This window comes from Lichenostomus cassidix, chromosome 11 (genome assembly GCF_008360975.1).
Source record: "Lichenostomus cassidix isolate B80296 chromosome 11, HeHo_3.0, whole genome shotgun sequence".
NCBI lineage: Eukaryota > Metazoa > Chordata > Aves > Passeriformes > Meliphagidae > Lichenostomus > Lichenostomus cassidix.
Genome location: NC_139492.1, coordinates 7041857 through 7063130, shown reverse-complemented (window position 1 = coordinate 7063130; position 21274 = coordinate 7041857). Strand labels below are relative to the sequence as shown.

At 57.2% G+C, this 21274-nt stretch overlaps 2 protein-coding genes across 7 annotated transcripts in view; one reads left to right on the top strand and one right to left on the bottom strand.

Moving 5' to 3' along the window:
* Positions 1-2271: 2271 nt before the first annotated feature.
* ACD (ACD shelterin complex subunit and telomerase recruitment factor) lies at positions 2272-10424 on the top strand. 5 transcript variants are annotated; one of them, XM_085071624.1, is made up of 16 exons: positions 2293-2409; positions 3043-3171; positions 3349-3478; positions 3714-3838; positions 4404-4494; positions 5043-5122; positions 5321-5365; positions 5885-5919; positions 6304-6468; positions 6677-6778; positions 6900-6980; positions 7388-7519; positions 8048-8146; positions 8385-9112; positions 9621-9694; positions 9866-10424. In XM_085071624.1, exons 1-16 carry the CDS (start codon positions 2351-2353, stop codon positions 9936-9938), a joined length of 2148 nt encoding a protein of 715 aa, XP_084927750.1. In that variant the 5' UTR covers positions 2293-2350; the 3' UTR covers positions 9939-10424. The 5 variants fall into 5 exon arrangements, with proteins under 5 accessions (XP_084927751.1, XP_084927750.1, XP_084927749.1 ...); XM_085071623.1 differs by having other exon boundaries at positions 2294-2409; positions 6304-6467; positions 6673-6778; XM_085071625.1 differs by lacking the exon at positions 3043-3171 and having other exon boundaries at positions 2272-2409; positions 6304-6467; positions 6673-6778.
* Positions 10303-21274, bottom strand: part of CARMIL2 (capping protein regulator and myosin 1 linker 2) — a 23078-nt gene continuing 12106 nt past the window's right edge. Inside the window, exons 23-40 of one of the 2 annotated variants that reach the window (XM_085071596.1) lie at positions 21125-21218; positions 20957-21052; positions 20201-20329; positions 19293-19406; positions 18996-19171; positions 18424-18511; positions 17866-17982; positions 17324-17390; positions 15989-16260; positions 14325-14428; positions 13521-13926; positions 13133-13252; positions 12768-12804; positions 12522-12590; positions 11915-12217; positions 11630-11737; positions 11286-11396; positions 10303-11198 (exon numbers count right to left, since the gene is read on the bottom strand). In XM_085071596.1, coding sequence (XP_084927722.1) covers positions 11023-11198; positions 11286-11396; positions 11630-11737; positions 11915-12217; positions 12522-12590; positions 12768-12804; positions 13133-13252; positions 13521-13926; positions 14325-14428; positions 15989-16260; positions 17324-17390; positions 17866-17982; positions 18424-18511; positions 18996-19171; positions 19293-19406; positions 20201-20329; positions 20957-21052; positions 21125-21218 — 2587 coding nt within the window. In that variant the 3' untranslated portion in view covers positions 10303-11022. The remainder of the gene's footprint in view (positions 11199-11285; positions 11397-11629; positions 11738-11914; positions 12218-12521; positions 12591-12767; positions 12805-13132; positions 13253-13520; positions 13927-14324; positions 14429-15988; positions 16261-17323; positions 17391-17865; positions 17983-18423; positions 18512-18995; positions 19172-19292; positions 19407-20200; positions 20330-20956; positions 21053-21124; positions 21219-21274) is intronic. The other variant, XM_085071597.1, reaches the window with a different exon arrangement.

The following is a 21274-nucleotide window of genomic DNA, read 5'->3' as shown; positions in this document are numbered from 1 at the left end:
TTTAAGGTAATAGCCACTTCTCTGGGATGTGATAGGGCAAGACTAGGGGGTGTAAGCTTGTGGAACCTCTCCTGCTCCAGCTGGAGATGCTACTCCAAGGACCTTTGCAACAGTACAGTGACCAGCTGTTACGTTCAAGAGATCTGATCCTCCATCTGTGTGCTGCCTTATGTAACCATTCCAAATAAATTACTAAAATCAAAAAACTTTTGTCTTTAAGAGCAAACTCTACTGCCCACTCTTCTGTGTGCTTCATGGGTTGACCCTGGCTGGATGCCCAGCATCCACCAAAGCCACTCTATCACTTCCCTCTGCAACTGGACAGGGGAGAAAAAAAATATAGCAAAAGGTCATGAGTTAAGATAAGGTCCGGGAGAGATCACTCACCAAATACTGTCATGGTCAAAACAGACTCGAACTGGGAATATTAACTGAATGTGTTACTAACAAAATCTGAGCAGGATAATGAGAAATAAGATAAATCTTAAAAACACCTTCCCTCTACCACTTCCTTCTTCCCAGCTCTACCCCGTCCCCCTCAGCAGTGCAGGGAGACAGGGAATGGGGGTTATGGTCAGTTCATCACATGTGCTCCCTGCTGCTGCTCAGGGAGAAGAGTCTGAGCCCTTCCCCTGCTCCAGCGTGGGGTCCCTCTCACGGGATACAGTTCCCCATGAAATTCTTCAATATGAGTCCATCTCATGGGCAACAGTTCTCCACAAACTGCTGCAACATGGATTACTCTTCCAGGGGGTGCAGTCCTTCAGGCACACACTGCTCCAACATGGGTTCTCCACAGGGTCACAAGTCCTACCAGGAAACCTGCTTCAGTGTGGACTCCTCTCTCCATAGGTCTGCAGATTCCTGCCAGGGCCCTGCTCCAGCACAGGTTTCCCATGGGTTCACAGCTTCCTCTCAGGCATCCAGCTGGTCCAGAGCAATCTTCTCCATGGGCTGCAGCTGGATCTCTGCATCCCTCCGTGGCCTGCAGGGGCACAGCTGCTTCACCAGGGTCTGCACCAGGGGCTGCAGGAGAATTTCAGCTCCAGTGCCTGGAGCACCTCCTCCCCCTCCTTCTGCACTGACCTTGGTATCTGCAGAGCTATTCCTCTCACATGTTCTCACTCCACTCTTCTCTGGCAGCAGTTACATCTGCACAATAACTTTTTTGTTTTCTTCTTAAATATGTTACCATAAAAGCATAACCACCATTGCTGAAGGGTTTGGCCTTGGTGAGCAGCATGTCTGCCCTGGATCTAGCTGGCACTGGTTCTGCTGGACATGGTAGAAGCTTCTGGCAGCTTCTCATAGAAGCCCCCCCTGAGGCACTCCCCCCTACCAAAACCTGGTCATGCAAACCCAATAGTGTGACACTTAGCCATCTTGCTGTGCCACTTCACTGCCCTCCACACCAGCCCACTGTCAGAGCCACAGCCTCTGGCATGGGGATGAAAAGGCACTGGCCACCCTGAGCCACAGCTGAACTGGGCGATAGGACGAATTTGCCATCCCTTCAGCCAGAACATTTCCCAGCTTGCTTGACAGATTTGACCATGTTAAGTGCTTTAATACCTTAAGATGAGACAAAGGATGGGCAAGGCTGTTGTTGCAGGATGCTTCTTCCCATGGGCAGCCACCGGGGGGAGACCCTGGGGCTGCTTGGAGCTATTGGAGCTGAAACTAAAGGAAAGAATGTAAAAACGAGGATGTGAAAACAAGGTAGAGTTCCAGGTATGGTTTGGAATCGCATGTGAACCACTGAATGGGAAACAGTACTATTGAGTTGGCCAAAATATGGTGAATCTTGGAACGGTTTGGATTGGAAGGGACCTTAAAAGTTCATCTTGTTCCAAAATCCCGCCATGGGCAGGGACACCTTCCCCAAGGCTCAGAGCCCCTTCCAACCTGGCCTTGAGCACTTCCAGGGATGGAGGAGCCACAGCTTCTCTGGACAACCTATGCCAGTGATTCACACCCTACCAGGATTTCTTCTTCATATCTCATCTAAACGTGCACTTTTTTCAGTTTGAAGCCATTCCCCCTTATGCTATCACTCCATGCCCCTGTCCAAAGTCCCCTCCAGCTCTCTTGTAGCTCCTTTAGGTACTACAAGAGCTCTAAGGTCTCCTCGAATCCTTCTCTCCTAAAAGGGCACGTGTCTGCCCAGGAAAAGCGCCAGGGACGGGCACAGCGATAGGGCAGCGGATAAGGATGCGGACCGGATAGAGGTGAGCTGGTTGGGGTGGGATGGGGAGGGCGGGGAGCAGGGACCGACCCCCGCCCCGGCCTGCCCCTGCGCCCGCCCCGGGAGTGACGATACCGCCCGCTTCCTGTTCCGGGTCCCGCGGCCATGGCGGCGGCGGCCGCTCCGCCGGGCGGGGCGAGCCCGGGGCTGGCGGCGGGGGAGCGGTGAGGGGGGCCGGGAGGGGGGTCAGCCCTGTGTGTCCTCAGCCCCGGCCTGGCCCAGCCTCTGCCTGTCCCCAGCCCCGCCTGGCCCAGCCCCTGCCTTTCCTCAGCCCGTGCCTCTCCTCAGCCCGTGCCTCTCCTCAGCCCGTGCCTCTCCTCAGCCCGTGCCTCTCCTCAGCCCGTGCCTCTCCTCAGCCCGTGCCTCTCCTCAGCCCGTGCCTCTCCTCAGCCCGTGCCTCTCCTCAGCCCGTGCCTGGCCCAGCCCCTGCCTCTCCTCACAGCCCCTGCCGGTTCTCAGCCCCTGCCTGGCCCAGCCTCGCCTGGCCCAGTCCCTGCCTGTCCTATCCTTGTGTTGCCCAACCGTACTTGTCCCCAGCCCCTGCCGGTCCCCAGCCCCTGCCTGTCCCCAGCCCCTGCCTGTCCCCAAACCCGCCCGGTCCAGCCCCACCTGTCCCCAGCCCCTGCCTCTTCCAGCCTTACCCGTCCCGAGGCCCTGTTTGTCCCCAGTTCTTCTCCCTTCCAGAATTCAGAGAGTTATTGTTAAGACCTGGTCACAGGAAAATAGTTATTGGGGGTTAATAAACAGTATGGAAGGAGATAGAAATAAATGTCCTGTCCTGTGTGGGGGAATTGCAGAATGCTGAACATACTCCAGAGCTACGGGTGTCCCCCTCCACTGTCCGAGCAGGATGCGGCAGGACCTGTGTGCCGCCAGCAGCGTGGCTTCCTCAGCACAATGCCCTTAGGAAGGGTCCTTGCAGAGAAGTGGGTGCATTTGGGGTGGATTTGAGCAATCTCCTGGGTTTGGGGGTGCATTTGGGGTGGATTTGAGCAATCTCCTGGGTGCATTTGGTGTGTATTTGGGTGTATTTGGGGTGCAAAACCCTTCCTGAGATGATGAAGCACTGCTTATGGCTTGGTGTCTTGTTTCTTCTCACGTAGTCTTGTGTGTGTAGACAAGATTGTGGCTTCTCCCAAACTCTACGTCCTGGAGCCATGGATTTCTGACCTCTTGGTGAATTATGAGCAGCCAGATGAGCATGAGAATTTCGTGGCTGGGCAGGTGGTGCGGGTAGGTACCCAGAGGGACTGTCCCAAAGTGCTCCAACAGCCTCCGAAATCTAAGTTCTGGGAAGTCCTCAGTGGTTCCCAGTTTGGTGGCTGTGGATGTGCAATTCTTCCTCTTCAATGTCTGTGATTTTTATTTCGGGGAGGAGGAGCTTGGTATGGTGACCGCTTTCCTGTGATGCTTGTTCCGTTTCTATAAATAAGAGTTCTTTTTTTCTCCCTCTCCAATCTCTTGACAGGTCTTGAGTGACTCAGCTGCTCCTGGCCAATCTGAGGTCGTCCAAGATGCTGTCGTGCAGGTCTCTGATGGATCCTGCTACATCCGTGTGGTCATTACACCCGAAGCTCTGCAGGCAGAGGAAAAGTGGGTTCCACCGTGACTTGGCATGGCTGGGACAGCAGTTCTCCACAGCTGCTGTGAGGAGCTGGGGCTCCTGCCTGGTCTTGTTTCAGGTTGTGTTAAGCTAAAGCAACCTCAGGGTGGGAAGTTGGTGTGAAAGAGCTCTTAGGAGATGAAAGCCGGAATGCACGTGCTCTGGTGTCCACTGGTTGGGATGGGCAGGGATCCATGGCAGAAGCTGTGATGCCATCAGAAAGGACTGTAGAGCCCATGGGTTTTGTGAAAGGAGCCAGAGCATTAACCATGGTAGCCTGGGCTGCTCCTTCAGTGCTTTCCTCCATTTCCCTGTTTGGACACCCTTAAACTGGTGGGGGTGCTGGTAGCAGAGCCAAGGATAAGCAGCATGAAGAAGCAACTCTTAGGCAGGAATTATTATGGAATAAGGAGCCCTTGGTCCCTGCTGCTCATGCTGAGACATGTTCCAGAATGCTCCGGTGTGGTTGGCAGAGTTGCTGGGGAAGCCCCACTGTGTGTCTGAGGGGGGTCCAGCTCTGTTCTTCAAGGCATTCCTGCTCTGTTCCTTTTCCAGCGCCCACCTGCAGCTCAGGCTTTCCAGCCTTACTTGCAGAATTATTGTCCTGCAGAGGTACACGGTGTGTTTTCAGGACGAGGCCAGGCTGGTAAGTGCTCTGAGGAGTGGAAGCAGCCTGTTCCTTTACCTTACTGTGCTTTCTACACTCTTGCCTGCTTCCAGCTGCTCCCAGGAGCTGAAGACAGGTGATGGGTGGCCTTTCATATTCATATGCAGCTTCTGTGGGGTCTGTGGCAGCTGATCTGGGCACTGGGGTAGGGATGGGCCCTCCCTAGGAATGGGGTGCATCTCCCCCAGGACCACCTGGCTGTCACCCCTGGCTGTTAAGCAGCCACAGAAGGCCTGCATGGGCTGGTGGCAGAGCTGCCCACTGTCCCCTTGCAGGGGTTCAGAGGTGTCCCCATAGCCTCCCCTGAGCTGGCCCACCCTGGCTTATGGCTCTTGCAGAGCCATTAGCTGGCACAGGAAGATAGAAGCCCCGCTTTGAAGAGGGGTTGTCCTTTGTGAGGGGACCCTGCCTTAGACTGGAGGGTTGGTGGCAGAGCTGGGGTGGGTGTGTGGGTGCCAGCTGGCCCCCGGGGAGGCGGGGCAGAGGTGGGACTCAGAGGTGCCTTACAGGCTCTGTCCTCCCCACAGGAGGACTGCGAGTTTTACCTCAGGACCCAGCAGTTCATCGTGCTGCCCATGCAGAGGCAGAGGATTGAATCATCTGATGGGTATGGCCCATGGGATGGGTGGGTGGGGGATCTACTCAGGGAGGCTTCCTCATCTTCCCACAGCAGCTCTGACCCTGGGAGTCCTGATGTGACCTGCTTGTGCTGGGGACCTTTTGAAAGAGGGATTGTCTGCATGGCAAGGGAGAAGGAAGGTGGGGATTTGGAGGGAATCAGGAATTGGCTTCTCTCTTTCTGCAGGAACCAGGACCCCTCTGTGGTGAAGAAGATTAAGGAGCTCTGGCTGTGAGTATGGGTCTCAGGGATGTATCCAGACACCCTGATGGGAGTGTGCAACCTCAGACTGGGGTTAGAGCAGGCTGGCAAGGGCTGGCACAGGTTATGGCAGCTCCTGGTTAACCTGTGTGACTCCCTGCCCCAGAACATGACAGAGCTGAGTAGTCCATGCAAAATAAGATGGTGGTGACACATCCCTAATCTCTTCCTCTGAGCTAGCAGGAAACACCTGTGGAAGGCTTGTTCCTGCCAGTGTTAGGCAGCACAGCAGGTGGGTGAGCCTGGCACAGCTCCTTCTTCACCCTTGGTGATCCAACTCTGGTCAGTCCATCTCCAGGAATGAGGCTCCGTTATGGTTATTCCTGGTCACAGGAATACTGAGCACAGGCCAGTGGCCAGATCCAGCACCCAGTGGGGGATCCCCTACTTTCACAAGCTACTACTCCCAAGCCAGGATGCTTGAATGTGACTGAGAGCTTCATATGCCCAAGCCCTAACCTGGCTTTGTCTTCTCCTTGGTCATTACAGGAGGAATCTTGCTGTGAGGAATGCTCTCAACTCAGGTAAAGGGTTATGGGGGTGCATGCAATGCTCTGGCTGCCTGGTGGGCCCCCTGGGTTTCCTCAACTTAGTCCGTGTTAGGCAGAGGTAGCAGGAGCCTGGTCAGATCTCACAAACGTGTGTTGCTAAGCCCAAAACAGGGTGAGATGGTGCTGATAGCTAAAGGAGAGTAGGACATTGCATGCCTGTGCTCATGATGCTGGTCCAGGATGTGTGGAGAAAGAAAGATAGTTTCTAGAAGCAAAGGAAATGCAGAATTTTGGATGTTTCCACAGGTTTTAGTGTCATACAGTCACCAAGTCATGCAGCAGGGTAAAGCATTTGCAGGTGAGGCTTGCCTGAATTCAGCTGTCTCTTCTGCTGATGTCTGTGTGTTCCTGTTCCAGAGCCCTCTGTCTCTCAGCTGATTGATGCCATAGGACAGAACCAGCTGGAGATTTTGAAGGAAAATGCTGAGGAATGCTTGGATTTACAGAAATCCAAGGAGAAGCCAGTTACAGTGGAGGATGAGGTTCCCATCACCCCATGGGAGGCAGAGCGCAAGAAAGAGGTCAGTCTGTCTGCTGGGACCAGCTGAGACAGGGCTGTGACAGCTCAGGGTGCTCTGGTGGGGTGGGAGAAGGAAGGGGAAGGACAGTGGGCAGAGCTGGAGGTTTCCTGGGGAAGGAGATGGTGTTGGGCTGTCAGGTACATGTGGGCTCCTGCATCTGGAGAAGGACTGCCCAGCAAAAACCACATAACGTGTCTCATTTCAGCGGGGTGAGGATGTTTTCATGGTCCCAGTCAGCGCCCTGGTGATCCCTCCTGAGGAGGAGGCAGGTGTTTGTGATTCTTCTGAGGCAGCATCTGCAGGGTACACAGGTGGGCAGTGCAGCACCCAAGCATGTGAAATGAGGGACTCCTTGGGGTGGGGAGAAGACTTCCTTTGCTCTGGCTTTGCTTCATGCTGGGGGTATGGACAACAGTGCCTCTTTTGTTGCAGATACAAGCAAAACAGCTCCTGGAAAGAATAGTGATGATGGGACAGTGCCAGGAGACCCAAGTGTTGTATCCCAAACCAGCTGTGAGTAGCAGGACCTCCACATCCTAGAATGGTTTGTGTTAGAAGGGACTTCAAAGACTGTCTAGCTCTGATCCCCTGCCATGAGCAGGGACACCTTCTACTAGACTGGGTTGCTACAAGCCCTGTCCAACCTGGCCTTGAACACTTCCCAGGGCTGGGGAAGCCACAGCTACACTGGGCAACTCATACCAGGGCCTTCCCACACTCACAGGGAAGAATTTCTTCCAAATATCTAACCTAACCCTGCCCTCTGACAGTGTGAAGCCATTCCCCTTCGTTCTGTTACTCCAGGCCCTTGTCTAAAGTCCTTCTCCAGCCCTCTTGGGGCCTCTTTAGATACTGGAAGGTTCTCTAAGGTCTCCCTGGAGCTTTCTGTTTTCCAAGGTGAATAACCCCAACTCTTTCAGCCTGTCTTAATAGCAGAGATGCTCCAGCCCTTGGATTGTCCTCATGGCCTCCAGTGAACGCTCCAGATCCCATCGAGCCTGTAGTTTCCTCTACAGTTGGCTCTGCCCATCTCCTTGGATTAAGCAGAGGAGGTACTGGTGTGGCCAGGTCTTTGGGAGACCTTGAGCAGGCAGGAAATGGTTCCATTCCTGAAGCTTTGGTTCATTGTGCTGGGAGCACAAAAAGTCATTTTGTCCTTTTGATGCTGTAACGAGCCTGAATCTCCTGCCCAAGTGTGGGCTCCTCCCTGGCTCTGGCTCAGCACCAGGATGAATTTGTGTCACCTTGCTGGGCTTGGTGTTGCCAGGCTTTGCTGCAGATGTATCTGTGGAAGCTCCATGTAGAGGAGGAGCTGAAGGGAGGTGCTGTCCTGCACAGTGCAGGGCGCAGGAAAAGGCCTTCTTCACACCTGCCTGCTCTCTGGGCAGTGTCTGCCTCTCGGCTGCCTGCTGGATGAGACCTTGGAAAGGGTCTGACTGGAATATACCACATTTTGGGCTAGAAAGGGCTTCAGACCCCTCAAGAGCTGTCTCTGTGTGAGACCTTGTGCACAGGGGACCCACTGGGAATGGGCAGCTGCTTTCTCTGACAAAATCAACCCTCCAGCTTCTTCATTGCAGGTGCTCCATCACCCACCTTGTCGGATAGCTTGGAGGGATCCCTGGACAACCCCTGGAACAGGATGCCCTCATTGTCTTTGACCGCGAGCTCTTCAGATGGTGAGTCCCCATGTCACAGGACATCCAGCCTGCCTTCCTGGCAGGAGACAGCTCCTGTCTTCTCATTGGGTATAGCTCATCCTGGATGCTGGCTTGATTTCCCGTGGCTGAAAAGCAGTGCTGTGGTGTTCCTATTGCCCTGTGCCTGCATCATTCCAGCCCTGACACTTCCTGTGTGGCAGGGCATGTCCCACCACCAGGACCCTGTTCAAACTGTCAATGCTTTTCCTTGTACTAGAAAAGAGCTTTCAACCTGATCCTCCCTCGAAGGCCCAGAAAGATGTGGCTGCTGACAGCAATACCACCGACCTGCTGGAAGTGTGTAGCCAGGGCTCTGCCGAGGGCTTGCCACAAGGAGAGCCAGTACAGACCTCCTCTCCCTCCCTGCTCCGCTCCTACAGGAATCCCAGTCCAGTGGAGATCAGCACCACTGAGGCGGCATCAGCTGCGGAGGGAGCCTGGGATACCTCGTGTGATGCTCAAAGCCCACAGGGATCAAGGGGTTCTCAGGCCACCCTGCCCACTCTTTCCCCAGTTGTTCCAGTCTTGCCCAGCAGCAGCTTGCAATCCCAGCCTGACAGGATGCCTCGCAGGGAGGAGGCCTGCTCCAGTGGCACAGCTTCCCCTCCAGATGCCTTGAAGCCTGGACTGGCTCATGCCAGGGCAAAGGGAGGAGATGCTGTGCGTGCCAAGAGGAAGCTAATGGTGGAAGAAGAGCAGGGCCCCAGTGGGCATCAGCATCCCACAAGGATCCCAAAGGGCAGAGGGAAAGGCACAGGCACGAGATTGGAGTTCATGAGCCCACAGAATGCAAAGAAGAGCCGAAAGGAGGCAGGGCTGCGGCATAGAAAGGAGCTTGAGGAGGAGGAGGAGGAAGAGGAGGAGGAGGAAGAAGAGGAAGAGCAAGCATCCCCTGTGAGGGCTGGGCCCAGCTCCAGGCCAGAGCAGCGCAGAGCTCCAGAGCCGGTAAATACGAAGCAGCTGGTGGGGTCCCCTGAGGGCTGGCTGTCCCCTGAGAGGTTCTCTGTGCCCTCACTGCTAGTGTCCATCCTAGGATCTTTCCTCACCAGGCTGCTGTGGGTGGGAAGTTGAATGCAGGTGTCAGTGTGGATGGTGCAGGATCTGGGAACACTGAAGCAATCATGAGGGAATCATGTAACTTAGGCTGGAAAAGACCTCACAAGATCAAAGCCCAGCCATTCCCCAGCACTGCCAAGCCCACCACTGAATCATGGCCCCAAGTGCCACATCCACATGCCTTTAAATCTCTCCAGGGACAGTGAAGATGTGGTTTAGCCTGAGCTGGGTGGGAACAATTACTGGAGCATCTTCCAAACAATCTGGGTAAAATAAGATTGAAAGAACAGAGAGAGAGACACCTCAATCCTATGGTTTTCCTGGCGGTATTGGGCTCTCAGGCTGCTTGGGGCAGCACTCCGGGGCAGACCCATCTCACTCTGCTCTGTTTCTGCAGTGTGTCAGGAGACCGCCCCAGTTCAATTACGAGGCTCCAAGCCCAGAGCTCTGCCAGCAGATACAATCTATCAGGTCAGTGCCATATCAGCCATGGACTCGTGGCTGTCCCTTGTCCCTGCAGTGGGACTGACATTCCTACAGTGAATCCCCAACCTCTGCTTTACCCCTTGTCACGAGCTGCCCCAGTGGTGTGTCCACAGCTGGGTGTCTTCTCACTCTGCCTCCTCTTGTCTGGTTTTTCAGGGTCTCAAAGGCAATGCTGAAGTGGGCATGCTGGATACTGACTGAGGAGGAGGAAGATGATGATGATTCCTGAGCCCAACCTGTCTTTCATTTCTTTGTTTCTTTAATGGGTCCGCCAAAACACTGGGAAGAGTGGTTGGGGAGCGATGTGGGGACACCAGCACCCCTGTGCCCCAGGGGACTGCAGGCTGGGCTGGCCTGGCTGCAGAAACCCTGGTTCTAGGGGTGCTGGCACATGACCTGTTGAAAGCCAGTATCCTCAGTACCAAGAGGGGAGAAAAGCATTCATTCAGGAATGCCTATATGTGAGCCAGCATCCCTCTCCCACCTCTTCATCCTTTCCAAATGCCTTGGCCCAGCAACTGGGGACAAGAGGTGACCCACTGCCACCATAGCAGCGATGGCAGAGGCCACACAACCTGATCCTGCTTCAAAGGTACCCCAGGAGCTTGGATGGTTTATTGAATAGTTTTGGTAGGGTCCTGCACTGTTTGTTACAAAAAATATCCTGCAGGGTTATGCTGTAGAAATTAAAAATAAAAATTGTATATTTTTTAAATACACAGCTCTTGTATTAAAAAAAAAAAAAGAAAAAAAATCAAAACAAGCATCTTGCTTTGTCGTAAACATCCGTGTAAGGAATGCGTTTGGTCCGGAGCAGAGGGCAACACAGGAGAAAGCCACTGGGGTGTCAGGATCACGCTGGTGCCGTCAGGGAGCTGCAGGGATGGAGCTGCGTGCTGGAATGCGCTGGGTCGTGGTCCCGCTGATGGAAGCCTGCGGCTGGCGGGGGCTGGAGAGAGCGATACCCCATGGGGTCAGGAGCTGGAGTGGTGAAAGTGCCTTGGGAACGCTTCCTAAAAATAGCTGGCTGCCTAAAATCACCATTTCCCCCGCTGCAGCCCACAGTGGCAGAGGGCATTGGGGACCACAACACCGCTGGATGCATCCTGCAGGCTTTGCCAGTCCCTGGGCATCCTGGGCGATGCTGGTGGCCCGGCTGTCCCCATGGTGAAAACTGGGCAATGCCATCGTTGGCACATCCACGCCAGCCCTGTGCCCCGTCTCCCCTCTCCGCACCCCAGCTGCCAAGCACCCGGCATGGCGCACTTGCTTGCAGGGTTTTATTGGGAACAGCGTGGTGACATGCAGGGGCTTCACTGTCCCAGGGCTGGCTCCTCCTGGCCCGGCACCGGGCATCTTTGGTCTACGGCAGCTGAGTCTTGTGCATTCCCAACAGTTTGTGCCAGGGCTTGCGGCTGCTCACCCTCAGTGCCTGTGCCAGCCTGCGGCTCCTCCAGCCCGGCACGGGGCCAGTCCTGCGGCGTGGCACCTACAGAGGTCACAGGGTGCTGGCGTAAGCATGGGGGGGACCTTTGGTAGCCCAACACCTGCTTCAGCAGGGAGAGGAGCATCTCACCTTCAGCATCAGAGGTTGGTCCAGGCTCACCCTCCATCTCTGAGAGGGACTCGTGCTTGGTCCTGTGCCTGAGCACAGGTGAACGCCGCAGGCGCAGGGGAACAGTGCCCACTGGGGGAAACACAACCCCGCCACGTGTTAGGGTGGGGCATGTTGGCCTGGCTCCTTCAGGAACCGATCCCACTTCCAAGTCCCCCTTGGGAACTTCCCAGTGTGGCAGTGCCATTGTCTATCACCCACCAGCTGGGACAGGCAGCACCACCACACACGTGGATTGCCACCACCCACCTGTGTTGGTGTTAGGTGCAAGGAGGATTTGGGGTCTCAATCCAGACCCAACTTACCTCCCAGCTCTGCCGGGCGCTCGGGCTCCCTGAGCTGCTCCTCATGGACCGACAGTGCTCGGCGGCCAGGCCCCCGAGGCGCTGCCAGCCGTGCCATCAGCCGGTTGTCTGGAAAAGCAATGGGGAGGTGCCATTGGAGGGAAGCCTGCAGCTCCCCAACCAAATGGCAAGCCACATCAGCACCCAGCACTGGGTGCTCAGTTCCCTGTGCCCTCCATTCCCAAGGGCTCCAAGAACAGGCTAGCAGTGGGATGAGGGACCCATGGGCAACTTGTGCATCCCTACCTTCAGCACTGGGCGGTGTGGGCAGGGTGGGCAGGGTGCCAGCACCCACCTCCCCACCATGGCTGACCCTCCGTGGCAGCACCGCCGGCACGTTCCTGCCCAGCCGTGGCAGGCTGCTGCTCCAGCCCTCCCGGCCCCCAGGCTCCGGCAGCCCGCTGGGCTCTGCTAGGATGAAGGAGCGCCGGGGCTGGTCAGAGCTGGTGGCTGGTAGCTCAGCAGGCAGCTGCCTTCCCAGGGCTTTCCAGGCTGGCTGGGGCTCGGCACTGGGCTCCATCGTGGCGGCCGGGCTATGGAAGGGTGCGCCTGTGGGGCAGGCAGGATGGAACTGTGGATGTCCACAAGTGACAGCCCCAGGGATGGTTCTTGGTGCCAGGAACCAGCCTGCAGTCAGCCCAGGGACTGGCCAATGGGCTGAGTGTCCATCTGCCATCACCAGGGATGAGCACCCATGGACATAGGGCACCCTCCCTAGGGTAGAATTCTGCCCATGTGCCTGTGCCCACCAGTTCCTGTTGGCTCCAGTCCCCATGCTTGGTGCTAGGAGAGGGAATAAAGCCCTCTGCCCCAGGGGCTGTTGTGACTCCCCCAGCATGCACTGCTGACCCACCTGTGGACACGGAGTGTGTGCGGGCCTTCAGGGAGGGTGGGGAGTCTGCAGAGCTGTCCACGATGTCCCCTGCAAGCACAAGCCACCAGCCAGCATCAGTGAGGGGAGTCTGCCCAGTGCCACCAACACCCAGCAAGGGGAAGACATAGTGGGGCCCGCAGCTGGGAGTCCAAGGTGGTCTGCCTATGGCCCACCCCTGGGTGCCCAGCTGGGTGGGTGTCAGGGTGGGGAGGATGCAGCCCTCACCATCTGAGCCAGCTTTCTTGATCTCACTGTCTTTGTTCTGCAAGGGAAAAAAACCTGGTAAGAGGGATGTCAGGGAGGCAGTACCCACAGAGATAATGGGTGCAGAGGGCAGGGTGCTGCCAGGCTCTGAGGTGGCTGCAGGGGATGGGTGCATGCCAGGAAAGGAGGGACAGACAGACACCATGCAGTGCATAGGAACCCACCACTGGCACAGGGTTAGGTGACAGGGCAGAGGCCTTGGGCAGTGGCAGCACAGAGCTGGGTGCTGCCAGTCCCAGCAGGGAGATGTCCCCCACCCCATGGACCACCATTTCCTACCACCCTGGAGGTGGAGGGTCCATCCCAAAAATGGAGCCAGTCCCCACCTGCTGCTTCTTGCTCTCAGCAGCCGGGCCCTTGGTGACGCCGATGCGATGGAGCATGACCTGCACACGCTGCTCAAAGGAGCTGGACAACTCCCCCTCACTCTTCTCCAGGTGCCTCTTCTGCAGGAGAGACAGAGCCCTGCCAGGGACATGGACCCACCACAGCACCTACAGCACCCACACTTTTGCCTGTGGGGCACTCACATTCCCACCCCCAGGCATGCTGCCAGAAGATGGTGACATGGACACAACCCAGAGGGGATATCCTCAGCCATCACTCCAGTGTCCCTGCATCCCCTGGTAACCCCACCGACACCCATGAGTGGGAGCAGCACCCACCAGGTGAGCTGAACAGCAGTGGTGGCTTGGTGACTGTGACAGTCCTTACCTTGTCATGCCTGACCCCTAGTGCATCCTCATCCTCCCCGGACAGCAAGATGAGTGACTGGGATTTGCCCTCCCGAGAGTACTTGGGCCGGATCCTTCGGGCAGAGTCGGGGGTCTGGCAGTGCTCAGGCTCTGCGTGGGGCTCGACAGAGAGCCCCCCCTCCTCTGATTTACTCAGGGGCTTCCCTGACTCGCCCGCCTTGCTGGGGGCTCGTAAAATGTCACTGAGCATCGAGCGCCTGCTCCTGGGGGCGGTGGGACCACCCTCGGGCTCCTTCTCACACCTCGAGCCCCGGCTGGATTTGGGTTTCTTGAAGGCAAAAAAATTCCCGATTTTCTTCTTGAGCGTGCGGGATCCAGAGGGAGCCAGAGGGGCTGATCCTGGGCAGGTCTCCGGAGTCGTGGGGCTGGGGAGAGACGAAGCATTGGAAAAGGTCAGCTCCAGGCTGCCAAGGCGTAAGGGATCAGTTTTTTCCCCTTGCCCACCCAAAAGGGATGGATCCAGACCCTGGACACACCACCGGAGATGGCAGTGTCCCAGCAAGGGCACCCATTCCCAGCATGGCTCCCATGGGTGCTGCCTCATTGCCTCCCCGCTGTGGAACAGACTCCATGGTCACATCCTGCACACCATGGCTGCCATCCCATTCCTCTTCCCTCAACCCTTCCCCTGGCGAAGTGCCTGGGTATTCCCCATCATCACTTTGGCACTGGGACCAGCAGTGTTTGCAGGGGGGTTGCTGAAATCCTGGGGATGGGTGTGGTGCTGGGCAGGTGAAGGGCCCTGGGCACCCCCCAGGCTTACGGCAGTGTTTCTGTGATGAGCCTCTTGGCAAAGAAGTCCTCCAGCCCCTCGTCCACACGGGTGATGCTCCTGTCCTCGCTGTTCTCACAGGCCACGGGCTGCACCTGTGAGGGACAATTGCTATCAGCTCAGCACAGGGCAAAGTTGCCCCCAGGGATGAAGATGTGTCACCCATGTCTGGGCATGAACAAGTGGGTGCTCCTGCAGGATGGGTGCTGGCACCCTCCGTATCATACCCAGCATTAAAGCCAGACCATGGTGTTATCTGCTGCACCCCATCTCTAATCCTGCTCCCTCCCTTGAGCACTGGGAGATCCAGACAGCCCCAGGCTCCTTCCAGCCCCTTGTCCAGCACAGTGGCTGAGGTATGGCACCAGTACTGTGGGAGAAGCCTTTGGCAGGGATGTTTCCTCCACTGGAGTTCCAAGAAAGGGACCTCTGTGTTGCTGGTGGGTGATGGAGCAGGTGACCTGCAGGGACCCACATCTGCATCCTTCAGATGCTTCAAGTCCAACCTTGGAGTGCCACCCCAGCCTGCATGAGAGCCACCTGCTCCATCCCCATAACAGTGGTCCAAGCCATGGCCAAGCCTTCCTCCATGTCACCTTCCTCTCCCTGGCATGTGGCACCGCATCAGTGGATTCCTATTGATGAGAGGGAGGCGCTTCCCCATCGGTGGCATTTCAATCCATAATGACTTTTCATTACGGCTGGATTGATGCCGCTCAGGAGCCGTTCCAGCCATCTGAGATCTGCTCTCCCTGTCACATCAGATCCATCAAAGCCTGTCCTTGCTCAAGCCTTGGCCCACCCAGGGTGCCAGGCGTGCCTGTCCCACTGCAGGGTGATGGCCCCCTGGCCTGCCAACCTCCAGCACCCACCCTGCCTGTGGGACACAGCTCCTGCCTCCCCTCCGGCCCCATGCCAGCCCTGATCCCACCATGATCCAAGGGCAAGCACCACCACAGCCGTGCAAGCCAGGGCTTTCCAGCAAGTGAAAGGATCCAGCTGCATCACGGTGGCATGGGGATGAGATGATGCCAGCAGGATCCAGCCCCAGGGACAGCGACAGAGCTGGACTCGCCACTGACTGCACCCAAAAGTTACTTTTCCTTTGGGAAGGTGGGTGCAAAGGCAGGATCCCTATCCAGTCGCCTGTTGGATGGGGGGAACACAACCCACCTCATCACGGCTGCCAGAGCCCCACCAGCATCACCAGGAGCCGTGGTGGCCGCCGGTGCTTCAGGGATGATGGATTTTGGATAAGGGGGAGCAAATTGAGCTCAGGAGGAGGGAGGCAGCAGGAGCCATTGCCCAACGAATCGCTGGCCCTTTGCACCCAAACTCTGCAGTTTTTTTCATTCCTCTCCTGGCTCCCACAGCTCAGCATCTTCCAGTGGGGAGCAGGAAAGAGGATGGATGATTCCCCTAGCCCCCCCAGCCCCCTTGCCCATCCTTTCAGGCTGCCCCCCTCCGAGGAGGAGGCTCCAGCAGCAGCTGAAATGCAGAATAATAAACCCACCGCGTCTTTGCGCATCTCATTTTCCTGCCTTGCAACAAATACTGACCGCAATAATTCACCCAAGCGGAAAAAAAACGGGAAAAACACACCGAATACACCAAAAAACACACCCCCCTCCCTTGCCAGCCGTGCACCCCCTTACATTCGGCTTGCTGGGTGGCTGCTTGTGCCGGCGGTTGGGCCGGGGCCTGGCTTTGGTGCAATGCTCCAGCTTCTCGCCGGCGGTCGGCAGGTCCATAAGGAATCCGGTGGCGGTGGCAGGCTGCGTGGCGGGGAGCGAGCCGCTCGCAGGCTCAGCATCCTTTGTGGAGGCAGGGCGTGCCGGCGGCGCGGCGGGGCTGAGTGACGGCGGCGCCCGGTGAGCTCGGAGCCCGCTGGCGTCTCGACCCGCTGCCGGCTCCAGCTCCGAGACACCTACGAGAGGCGAGAGGGTCCCTGTTGACACCCGGCCTCGCCAGGCCTCCCCATCATCATCCTCATCATCATCACCATCATCATCATCACCGACGCCGTCACCTTCGCCCACGCGTGGAGGGTCAGCGGGGCGCTGGCTCCGCCGCGGGGAGGGGAGCGTGGCCGTGCCCGCCGGGAGCGTGCGTGGCGGCTTTGCGGCGCAGCCCGGGATGGATCCTGCCGCCGCCGCTGGAGGTTTGCGTGCAGGGGATGCTCTGGGGGGATTGCGGGGGGATGCTCAGGCGGGGGCCGAGCCGAGCACCGCAGCCAGCCCCGAGACCTGCAGCAGGCAGCAGTGGTACGGCACGAGCTCTGCCGGAGCTGGCCTGGCCAGCAACACTCACAAACACACCCGTTTTGCCCTGCAGGCAGCTCCTCACCTGCCACGTACTCGCTGGATGGACATCAGGGTGCTGTGGGGCTCAGGGACATCAGGGGTCCCCTGGGGACACCAGAGTGCCGGGCACTGGAGTCTGCATGAGCTCTGCTTTAGCCAAAGCAGAGTCACCCAGCAGCTGCTCATTATCTGTGCCCCCCCCACGATTCACCCCCTCCCAGGGATGCAGGACTCTGGGGACAACACCAGAAGCAAGGGAAATCCATGGACAATATCTTCTCCCCGAGGCTGTTGGGTGAGTGGGTGGGTGGGTGATGTCCATGTCCAGGGTGGACCCTAGGATGGCCGTGGGAGATGCCATGGCACCCACAGTGACAGACAAACCTCCCACCCATGCCTGACTACATGGGGAGGGAGCTCAGGGCATTTACCCCACTGCCCGAGGGCAACTGAGGCCCCAAAACCAGCACAAGAGCAAGGCCAAGGTGAGCTTCCCCCACAGACCCCAACCACAGTACCAGGACAGGCTCTTTGCAGGATTCAGATCCTGCTGCCCTCAGCCTGTGGCATCACCCTGTGGGGTTCTGACTGTGAGCCCCCCAAGTGGCTGCTGTGAGCCCCCCATCCCAGCTGTGCCCTGTGGAGGCATCATGACACCACAGAGGGACAGTTACCCAGTGACCTTACTTCTCACAGTTGGTGTGGGCCGAATGCTCCTGAAATGCTTGTTTCTCCTCCGCAGAGCCATCTTGTACTGCATGGAGAGAAGGATGGCAGCAGCTCCGGTGTGGACAGGCTGACCATGCCAACAGGCATCCCGTGGCAGCCAGAGCCAGCCAGGGTTCAATCCCTCCATCACCCCATGGCTCCCAGGGCTGCACCCCCCCATCTTGTCCCAGCTGCAAAACTACCCACGGTGCTGGATTGGATACTTCCCCATCCAGGGTCACGCAGTATACCGAATCCCCGGTCCCAAAGCAGCAACAGTGGGACAGGGTACAAGCAGCTGGGCAGCCAAACGACAGGCTTGCTCCCGGTGCCAGCAGCATGGCCTTGCAGGCTAATGGTCCCATTTCCCAGCTCTAATTGCCTTAGCACTGCCCTGGGGGGTGCCGGGGGGTGCGTGCACCCGGAGAGGCTGCGGCGCTAAGCCCGGCATCATCCGGTAAGGCGGATAAAGGGTGGTTATAGCGCGGGCATCACGCGGCGGCAGCGGGTCCGGACCCTACCTCCTCTGCGGCGAGGTCCGGAGGATTCCTGCCCCTCGCCAGCGCGGTGGCATCGTCCTCAGCCGACTCCGGCAGCAGCACCAGGAGGTCGAGCCCCTGCTTGGAGAGGCTCTCTGCCTAAAACCATTAGGAAGCGCTTAAATTATCCCAGGGGCTGAAGTGTGCTCGGCTGCCCTGTGTGCTCTGTGCTGCTCTGCTCCCTACCCACGGCTGGGATTTGTGAGCGGATTTAGGACTGATTAGCCGGCGTCCAGCCCAGCGCAGCTGCCCCACTGCAGGAGTGGCCAGTGCCCGGAGTCACCCCAGCACCCCCCACCATTACAGAGCAGCAGCTCTGGGACTTTGCTCAGGGTGTTAATGTTGCTGTGACCACACTGGGAGAGGATTACCTGGGAGAAAAACCAGCCTGGGTGGGAATTGTGCTGCTTCCTAGACTGCGAATCCATGGTCATAGTATTGGTATGCAGGTGCCTGGACAATGCTGGGGTACCCAGACCCCAACCCTACATCCCAGCCTCAAATCTCCATCCCGCAGGTGCTGGCTGCCCCAGCACTCACCAGTTTGCACTGGGCTGTGGTCAGGTCTCCCAGCACAGCATCCACGATGCAGTCAGCGACAGCGGCTGTGACGGACAGCCTGATTTCACTGGGAGCAGAAAAAGGGCTCTCAGGGCCAGCACCCAGCACCCCTGCAAGCCATGGGGCCACCTCCCCAGGGAGAGCCTTGCTGAGGAGATGGATGCTTGGCTGTGGCACACAGAGGGGCTCCCAGGACATGCCCATGTACTGTGGCTTGCTGGGTCTTTGCGGCCAGAGAAAGAACAGGAATAGGCACTGGCTGGGATGGAGAATGCCAAGTACATCCCCTTATTGATGGTTGGGGTCAGCCAAAGGGGTTTTACTGCAGGAACATCACCTCGTGGGTCTCCCCACACCCCAGGGATACATCCAAACTGGATCCAAGCAGGAAACAAAGCCACAGCTGGGAAAACACAGCAGCAGGACCCAGCACATCACCACCACAGAAAGGGGAGAGGACAAATTGGTAGAGAGCTCCCAGAATGCTGCTCTGACCCCACAGGTTAATGCCAGTGGATAAAAGAGAGAAGGAAGAACAGCACATCACCCACTTCAGCTTGCTGAAGACATCAGTGACCATCTGGTCCAGGACGGCGCTGAGGCTGAGGTGGTCCTGGAGGCAGATCCGCTCCGACATGGCATTGACCAGCTGATCCCTGACCCCGCTCTTCTGCACCACAGCTGGACACAGGCCTTGCGCCGTGTCCAGCACTGCCTGCATGATTGCCTGAAGTTGGGGGAGGAAAGCAAGGTTTTGATGTCTTTTCTATGAGGATTCATGTGGTTTTCGTTAGACACTATCCCCCTTATCCTTGGGCCAAGTCTGATGAACATCCTGTGCTGCCCACCTGGATTTCCCGGCTGCAGATCTGTGATGCTTCCTCCGTGAGACACTCCAGCTTGTGCTGCAGCTTCCCGTTCTGGTATGGGGTGTTTCCCGCCTCATACAAGAGGGGCAGGATCTGACATGGGAAGAGAGATGGTGTGGAACATCCTCATCCTTCACAGTCCACGCGTCCCCTCAGTTTCTCTCCAGCACCCATCAACCCTCCTTCCCCTCCTGCACCCCAGCTAAACTGCCACCTGCATCAGGGACATCCTTACCCATCCCTTTCACTACATTAGTACATCTTCTTACATACAGCCTGTCTCTGCCAGATTAAGTAGCCAGGGGGATGCCAGAGAGTAGGGGGAAAGGGGAAAGGAGGTGAAGAGAAGTAGAGGAGGAAAAGGTGGAGAGAGAGAACCAAGACCAGGGAATCAAACCAGTCTGACAGAATCAGGAGCTGCCAAAGCAACATGATGGATTTCGTCATGGGCTGATGGAGCATTCTCATTGCTGGGGTGGGATGAAGGTGCCCCAGGGAGGCACCCCTTAGGGATGCAGGGAGGTTTCTCACCAGTGTGGGCATCTGTGGGTTGCAGGGTGTGCTCAAAGCTGGAGCACCCATCTCTCCCAGGCGGGATGTGTGAGCATGGGATGCCAGAGGCAGAGTGGGTTGTAACCCCATGGGGCCTGTGCACACAGCTGTGGGGTGAGGGGACTAAGAACATTTCAATCCTTGTTCTAGAAGGGAATTCAGAAATTCTCAGCTGTTCTTTAATATTTGCAAGTGCTCGGTGCTGTGCATCTGTTGCATTGACATTCTGGAATTCCCTGACTGCTAGTTAATGATGTCATTAACTAATCAATACCCTGCTTCGATCCCAAATGGATCGGAGTGAGCTGAGGGGATTTCCCGTGCAGTGGACTCACGCTGACAGAGAGGTTGGCATTCCTGATGGCCTCCTCAGCACAGAGGATGTCTGTCTCCACCTCCCTGCCCGTGCAGGTGCTGAGGATGTCGACGTGCTTCTGCACACTCAGGCAGATCTCATTCACCATCTGGAGCACAGAGAGGCTGCGTCATGTGCCGACGCCAGAGCAGCACTGCCAGTTCCCCTCCGTGCTGTGACTTTCTGGGAGAAGAGTGTGCTCAGTGGGGACACAGGCAGGTTACAGCCTCCCAGAGCATCTCTGCCTAATAACCAGGAATGCCACATGGCAGGGATTTGCTGGCAAGAGTGCACAGGGGGCCAGGAACACACTGTGTGGGTTAGTGCAGGCAGCAAGTTATCTCAGCAGTGCATATGCATGAAATGCATGGATGTAACCAGCAGGATTCTGGGAGTTCTGCTTTCCACCCAGTCCCAGCCTCATCACAGAACCATGGTATGGTCTGGGTTGGAAGTGATCTCAAAGATCATCTCATTCCATCTCCCCTGCCATGGTCAGGGACACCTTCTGCTAGACCAGGTTGCTCCGAGCCCCATCCAGCTTGGGCTTGAACGCTTCCAGGGATGTAGCATTCACAATTTCTCTGAGCAACCTATTCCATCCCTCCAATCTGCTCTTCCGTCCGCTCAGGAAAGGTTAAAAGGGGGTTTGGCTGCTTGCAAGAGCTCACATGAGCAAGCCAGGGTTTTTTAGGGCAGGGGAGAGCAGCCCCATGCAGCAGCTCGGCCATCAAACCTGTTCAGAAGAGGTGGTGAGGATGCCCTGCTGCAGCCGGAAGGTCTGTGCCGGCAGCGTTTGCCGCAGCTGGTTCCTCGTCAGGCAGGACTGGAGCTGCAAAGGCAAGAGGCCATGAGCAATGGTGGTGGCACCTGGCCCTGCATCCCTCAGCCCACATGGCCCCACCTTGTGCACAGCCTCCTCCGTCCTCTCGGGGTTGCTGCGGTAGGCTTGCGCCACGTCGCTCATGGGCAGCGGCATCGACTTGAGCGTGTAATTCCTGCCAGGCAGAATGGGATGAGCAGGAGCTGCTGCACCCAGGGCTCATCCCAACCC

Excerpts from the sequence above, each read along its gene's own strand:
- ACD (XM_085071623.1), top strand. The coding sequence starts at position 2,351 with ATGGCGGCGGCGGCCGCTCCGCCGGGCGGGGCGAGCCCGGGGCTGGCG. Across the intron at positions 4,495-5,042 it reads TTCAGGACGAGGCCAGGCTG|GAGGACTGCGAGTTTTACCT; the intron begins GTAAGTGCTCTG and ends TCCTCCCCACAG. Across the intron at positions 6,779-6,899 it reads AGCATCTGCAGGGTACACAG|ATACAAGCAAAACAGCTCCT; the intron begins GTGGGCAGTGCA and ends CTTTTGTTGCAG.